This window comes from Lycium ferocissimum, unplaced genomic scaffold (genome assembly GCF_029784015.1).
Source record: "Lycium ferocissimum isolate CSIRO_LF1 unplaced genomic scaffold, AGI_CSIRO_Lferr_CH_V1 ctg1532, whole genome shotgun sequence".
Lineage (NCBI taxonomy): Eukaryota > Viridiplantae > Streptophyta > Magnoliopsida > Solanales > Solanaceae > Lycium > Lycium ferocissimum.
In genome coordinates, this window is record NW_026715962.1 from 137,697 (window position 1) to 144,706 (window position 7,010).

General features: G+C 37.4%; 1 protein-coding gene across 2 annotated transcripts; it reads left to right on the plus strand.

The window, feature by feature from the left end:
• Window positions 1–255: 255 nt before the first annotated feature.
• LOC132042427 (polyamine oxidase 2-like) lies at window positions 256–5,420 on the plus strand. Of its 2 annotated transcripts, none has more exons than XM_059432969.1 (10): window positions 256–555; window positions 1,724–1,839; window positions 1,923–2,011; window positions 2,127–2,240; window positions 2,430–2,517; window positions 2,693–2,778; window positions 2,890–2,992; window positions 3,791–3,888; window positions 3,998–4,427; window positions 4,757–5,420. In XM_059432969.1, exons 1-10 carry the CDS (start codon window positions 513–515, stop codon window positions 5,063–5,065), a joined length of 1,476 nt encoding a protein of 491 aa, XP_059288952.1. In that variant the 5' UTR covers window positions 256–512; the 3' UTR covers window positions 5,066–5,420. The 2 variants fall into 2 exon arrangements, with proteins under 2 accessions (XP_059288952.1, XP_059288953.1); XM_059432970.1 differs by having other exon boundaries at window positions 454–534.
• Window positions 5,421–7,010: the final 1,590 nt, after the last annotated feature.

A 7,010-nucleotide genomic window follows, 5' to 3' on the forward strand; every position in this document is an offset into this window, starting at 1 on the left:
TTTTCCTAAATACATGACGTAATTTACTCACTCCAAATTCCAAAACATTAAAAAAAAACAACACACACACTTTTTCTTTTCCTTTTTTTATTTTAAAAAAGGAAACTACACATGGCAAATAAGGGAGCTATATCTCTATAAATACCAAGCCAACCTTTCCCCTTATTTCCTATCTACGTAAGAAATCCAATTCGGACAGACTCCATTATCACCAACCAAAAAAAACTTCTCCTTCTCTCTATCTAGAACCTTCCTTTCCCTCAATTTCATGTGAATAGATTTTCTTTGATCAAATATTGTCATACGTATGAAGTGTTTGATCAAGCTGGGTTCCACTTCAAATTCCATTAATCACTTCTTTACTTGTCTTTTCATCTTTCTTCTCCATTATTCCCCTCACTCTTTCTTTGACCATTCCAGCTCTAATAATACTAGTATTAATTCTCTTATTCTCAGATTATTATTATTATTATTAATTCCCTTTAATTCTAATTATAATCGCCCATCATCTCATGGATTCTCAACACAACAAGAGTAATCGTCAACTCCAAACAGGTTCTTCTCTTTTTTTTAATGTGGTTTTTTTTGTCGGTGATTTATTTTGGTTTTACCTGATTCCGTTGTCTTTTAGCGTGATCAATAAGGTTCTGAAGTTCAATTAAAATTTTTTTTTTTTATCTTAGTATTTTTGAAGAGCTGAATCGATGATTCTTATGCTTTTACTTAGATTTAGTTGATTTTTACCATGTGTGGTTAATTAGATTCTGCAGGGTTTTAGTATGTAGTTGTGTTATAATATATTTCAATTAAGTTTGTATTGTTCCAGCTGGAAAATGATCATTGACTTTTGATTCTATGATAATGAAACCCTTTAGTTTTCTTATTAAAAAGAGAAAGCTTTTTTTTTTTTTTTTTTATATTTTCGAAAAAGGAGAAAACTTTGTTCACAGATGATTCATATAGCCGACTTCAACTTGTTTGGAACAGAGAATCAGTTGTTATTGTATAATATAAGAATAAAAATAAGAGCTTTTGCAGTTTTGAAGTTGCAAAGAATATGCTTTTTAACATACTTGTTGTTGTGACGTGGGCCGCTTTCTTTAAGGCTTCAAAATGTCCACTGACAGGTATCTGGGGCCCACTGAGAATTGTTCATTGGCTACTTTTGATCTAGCTAGATTAGGAGTTGCATTATTACTTTTGATTTGATTAGATCATTACTATTAAGCAAATGGATTAGACGACAATTTGTTATATTATATTTGTTAACTACAAATTGACTAATGACGAATAAATTACGTTGATCTGCTGCCGTTTTGAGTTTATTGGACAATGACGGATCGTTATTGCCCTTCAAGTTATTTCTAGTTCTAGTAGATCATTGTGAGATTTATCTAACTCCACTTTTAATTGTGATTGCTAGTCCTGGTACGCAATTTTAGTCCTTTATCGTAAGAATGATAATGGGATTTATATAGTTGCTATGCTACTGTCGGCTCAGTTAACAGATCAAAGAGACGATTTCATTCACTAATTATTGGTAGTTGATTCTTGATTAGAAGTGCAGGATGGCAACCTTTTATTTGGAGGATTTTATATGCCACTTTGTCATCCTTTGATTTGCCGTTTATTTAATGACCTTAAATATGCATGTTTGCCTAATTACTGGTTTTTTCTGTTACTTAGCAACTTGTCTGACTGAGTTTTTGTTTTTGTCTTCTAGCTCCTTGCTTCTCAAATCCTGGACAGAGGGCTGATGCTTCACCATCTGTCATTGTGATTGGTGGTGGAATTGCCGGCCTTGCAGCTGCTCGGGCTCTTCACGATGCATCATTTCAGGTATGCATGTAGAAAAGCATGTCTTCACTTAGTTGGCTTGAATAATGATGTTTATGTCTAACAAAGGTAATATTTTCCTGTAGGTGGTTGTTTTGGAATCTCGAGATAGAATTGGAGGCCGAATTCACACTGAATACTCATTTGGTTTTCCTGTTGACTTGGGTGCATCCTGGTAACGAGTTCTACTCTTTGCTTTTGCTTTACAACCATGGCTTTTCTTTTTTACTGACAGAAATTAAGTACCTCCTCTTTGCTTGCTATGGAAATTAATTGGCTGATTGTTTTAGGTTACATGGTGTCTGCAAAGAGAATCCTTTGGCACCTCTCATTGGAAGACTAGGACTACCTCTCTATCGTACAAGTGGTGACAATTCTGTGTTGTATGACCATGATCTAGAGAGGTTTGTATTTCATGCTCTTCTTACCTCTCACATGCCGAGTTTTTCTTAATGTACAGCAGATTCGCGCCCAAACACATGCATTGGCTTTTGATATTATATTTCTAAATTTGGTTATATCATTGATTGCATAACTATTTCCCTGACCTATTAAGTAATATATATTCATCTGACCTAGCTTTAATTCTTCAGTTATGCTCTTTTTGACATGGATGGTAATCAAGTTCCTCAGGACTTAGTGACTAAAGTTGGCGAAACATTTGAGAGCATTTTGAAAGAGGCATGTTCTCTCTCTCTCCCCACCTCTATCTCTCTCGCCGCACCTTCATTTCTTGTGAACTCTGTAATGTGGAATATCTATTTCTTTCTTCATGGAAAAGAATGTTGTTACATGTGTTTAAAATTTATGGTGCTATGGATATTTTCTAATGAGATCTGGTTCACTTTTGCTGCAGACTGATATAATTAGACAAGAATTTAGCGAAGACATGTCTATTAGCCGCGCTATATCAATGGTTTTTGATAGGAGACCAGACTTAAGGTACCATTTAGTTCTGTTTTATTAATATACTGATCTCCTCCCCCTAAAGTAAACTGAAAAGAATAAGAAAAACACAACTTGCTCTTTTTTTTTTTTTTTTTTTGGTTACAGGCTCGATGGCATAGCTCATAAGGTGTTGCAGTGGTACCTTTGCAGAATGGAAGGCTGGTTTGCTGCAGATGCTGATACCATCTCACTCAAGTGCTGGGACCAGGTAGTTTTCTTTGGCTCCTTTTAGGGGAAAGAACCTGTTGGGAGAGTGCTTATATCTGACAGACAATTACTTGCCGAGGCCACTGGATAACTAGGTTAATATATAGAAATGCTCTTGTTGTAGCAAAGCAGTTTGTTCAGAAAGAGTAACGTTTCTCTACTTTTTTGCATATGGTTGCTGTGACGTCTGTTTGCGTAACATATTAGAAATGATACCATTGGATGATTAAAGAAACACCTTGATGATGATATAGAATAGAAATTGGATTTTGATATTAGTGAGCATGATAGTTGGCCAAGATTGAATATCATTAGGGTAAAACAAAGCCTCCGTTAACAATAATTCCAGGTCCTATTATGGTAACTGGCTGTCAAAAATTATGTCTACCATGATAGTTGGCCAAGATTGAATATCATTAGGGTAAAACAAAGCCTCCGTTAACAATAATTCCAGGTCCTATTATGGTAACTGGCTGTCAAAAATTATGTCTACCATGTTGATGCATCATACTAGTTCTGCTGTTCTCACAAGATTTCAGCTCAAAAATGTGTTTTCTTTGCTTAGTTAATATCTAAGTTCTTCAGTAATAGGAGCAAATGTATGAGGGTTACCCTTCTTGGTCTGCTGCGTGTCCTAACATGCAACCTTGAATGCCCTACACCTCTTTTGGTTATGGCACTGCCAAACTGGTAACCCTGGTCAGACATTGGCTGACGTAAGAAGACTATCCCTTTGACCAGTTTCCAGTCCGTCCAAATTTATAGATAAGGCTTACCCATTCAGTTTTGTGATATACAGGAAGAATTGCTTCCTGGAGGGCATGGTCTTATGGTTCGAGGATATCGTCCTGTCATCAACACACTAGCGAAAGGGCTTGATATTCGCTTAAGTCACAGGTAAGAGGAACCTACCTCTTGACATCTCTGTTTCTGCACCTCCTCCCCTCTATAGAAAACTAGAAAACAGTCTGAACGACTAATTTGTTGCTTTCGGGGTCTTTCTCAGGGTTACGCAAGTAGTAAGACGTTATAATGGAGTGAAAGTGACTGTTGAGGATGGGAGAACTTTTGTAGCTGATGCTGCTGTTATTGCTGTTCCTCTTGGTGTTTTAAAATCGAATCGGATCAAGTTTGAACCCAGATTACCTGAATGGAAAGAGGCTGCCATCAATGAACTAGGTGTAGGGATTGAGAACAAGATTATTCTGCACTTTGAGAAGGTGTTTTGGCCGAATGTTGAATTCTTGGGGGTAGTTGCAGAGAGCTCATATGAATGTAGTTACTTTTTGAATCTTCACAAGGCCACTGGCCATAATGTCCTAGTTTATATGCCTTCGGGACAGCTGGCCCGTGACATTGAGAAACTGTCAGATGAAGATGCTGCTAATTTTGCTTTTAAGCAACTTCAGAGGATTCTTCCCAATGCTACTACTCCGGTAATGTTTTAATATCTTCGTGCTCCTGCTTCTTCCATTTTTTTTTTTCTTCTCTTAGGTTTCAGAGAAACCTAGTAAGGATTACTAGAAATGATTTTGTCCTGGCCCTGCTTATATTTGAGCTTTCTTGTATTTCCAATTTGAGTCCTGGAAATCAGTTGGAACCTTTTCAAGAGATTGCATTTGGTTAGCTTGAGATTCTGTTAACTGATTGGTTTGTTACTGGAGCAAGAGAATTACTCTAGGAAGCAAATATTGTCTGTCTTGCTTTCCTATTATATAATGATATTCATGTAGCTAACTATCTTTTCGATCTGGTCTTGCTGCAGGTCCAACATCTTGTTTCTCATTGGGGTACAGATGTAAATTCATTTGGATCCTACAGCTACGATACAGTAGGGAAGCCTCATGAGTTCTATGAATGGCTGAGAATACCAGTGGATAACATATTTTTTGCTGGGGAGGCGACGAGTATGGATTACCCAGGTTCTGTGCATGGTGCATATTCAACAGGACTAATGGCTGCCGAGGACTGCAGGATGCGTGTCCTAGAGCGGTACGGAGAGTTGGATCTGTTCCAGCCAGTCATGGGTGAGGATGCTCCTGTTGCTGTCCCCTTATTGATCTCCCGTATGTAACTACTATAGTTCCAATGGCTAACACATCATGTGCTGATTGCTTAGTGAAAATTGTGGAAACCACAAGGTTCCTCAATGAATGATCAAGCGTTAGCGACATGTGTATAGTCATCTGTATGCAGTATTTATTGCATTTCTAAGTGAATTAGGAGACAGGACAAGGTTGCTATATTGAAGGTTTATATGGTACAATGGTGCAGCTGCGGAAGTCACCCGTGGAGATGGGGTCAGACTTGTAACATCTGCAAATTGTGGTGCTTAAGTGCACCTTTCAGTTTAATAGCTACTGTGTGTAACATGAATTATGCTATAAGATAAGATGTGGTGTGTTCTTTTCCTAAGACGATTTATTCTTTTTTGGCGTCATTTCATACCTGATTTCTGCAGTATTATGCATTATATTGGTCAAAGGAAGTGAAATTACATCATGCGGATGAGCTCTGCAAATCGAAATTGTCAATTTTGCTGAACATTCCTCAATTTTAAGATTGTATTTGAAAAATCAAGCAGCCCTTCCCACCTTGGATACGAGGGACAAAAAATAAAGACCAGTGTTATGTACTTGAAGATTGAAAGAGAAATATTCAAAATTAAGAATTAGAAGTGGACTCGAAAAGTGGAACTCTTTATTAATTCAATCGAAGGATTACAACTGAATTAACTAATGTACACCTACATAGCTGAACTACAATGACATGTAATGGAGAAATTAGGGTAACCAGAAGAATAGTAGAAGAAGAATAGAGAAGAAGATAACTAGGGAAGAAGAAAATCCCGATGAGAAAATATTTGTGAAAATCTAAAAATTGTCCTAGCTCCTATCTATTGGAGTACTTAGTTGAGCTGAAGTAAACCGTTGATCTCTTCTAATCTTCACCGTCCAGATGCACCGAATTAACTAACTCATTAAACATTTGTCCTGTCCTACGTCGCCACGTGTCCCCCTAATTCCGAACCCTTATTTAACTTACAGCTCATTTCTTCAGCACAATTGCGAACATAACAATCTCTTCCCCTTAAAAATGACCTTGTCCTCAGGATCGATTCTCAGGTACAAATTGGGAAAATTAACTCCGGATATAGCTCCAATCTTCCATGTCGATTCATCGGGACCCAGATTAGTTGCAGTTCCCTAGAGAAAGATTAAAAGGATTTCAAATGTCAAATGCTTCCTTGGATATACGTTGTCTGTGTAATCTAGTGACCTCTGCCTTTCTTTGGTTAGTGCTTGAAACAGGACCATGTTAAGTGCTTCCCTCGTCAAGATATAATCCTCCCTATGTGAACCCGAAAATCTGACTAGTCCAAGAGCAAACAGAAATTGTGGGAAATTTAATTGTAAACTAACTCTTTTGAACCAATTGCCCCATCCAAAAGCATTTTTTAATTCCTCCATGGCTATAGCAGCACCAAAGGTCACATTTTCTTGATTCATGTACTTTTCTATGTTCAGCTCTATAAGTAAATGGAAGTCCAAACTCCCAATCGAGTTTCCACCTGGGTCAAAAGTAAATTGCAAGCTCTTTATCAACATATTGAGTCAAACACCCTCATCATTAGCAGAACTATTAATACAAAAAGCAAACAACCACCGTTCTTGTTCAGCTTGTGCATTACTAAGAGTTGCACCAATGGATCCATATTGCATCCGAAAATCACCATCATACCCATGGCACACTTTGAATTTTTGGCAATGAACAACATGGTGTCCTATCCCCAGCCGATTCTGCAATATTACCGAGCAACATTATTTGAAAATGATGAAATACAACATTAACCTTCGTTGGCTGCTCAATGTTGGTTGTTGTATCCAAATTGCGCTGCATATAAATGTTCTGATCAGTCCTGCTAGGTGCTATTTCAATGTGACTGTTTGTGCAAATCAAATGTCCATGTTCTGTTTGATGAGGTGACATCTCTCCTGCTCGCCTTATGAACATCTCAC

Coding starts and splice junctions, on each gene's coding strand:
- LOC132042427 (XM_059432969.1), top strand. CDS start 513: ATGGATTCTCAACACAACAAGAGTAATCGTCAACTCCAAACAG. Junction 2,779..2,889: donor GATAGGAGACCAGACTTAAG/GTACCATTTAGT, acceptor TTTTGGTTACAG/GCTCGATGGCATAGCTCATA. Junction 3,889..3,997: donor GATATTCGCTTAAGTCACAG/GTAAGAGGAACC, acceptor GGTCTTTCTCAG/GGTTACGCAAGTAGTAAGAC.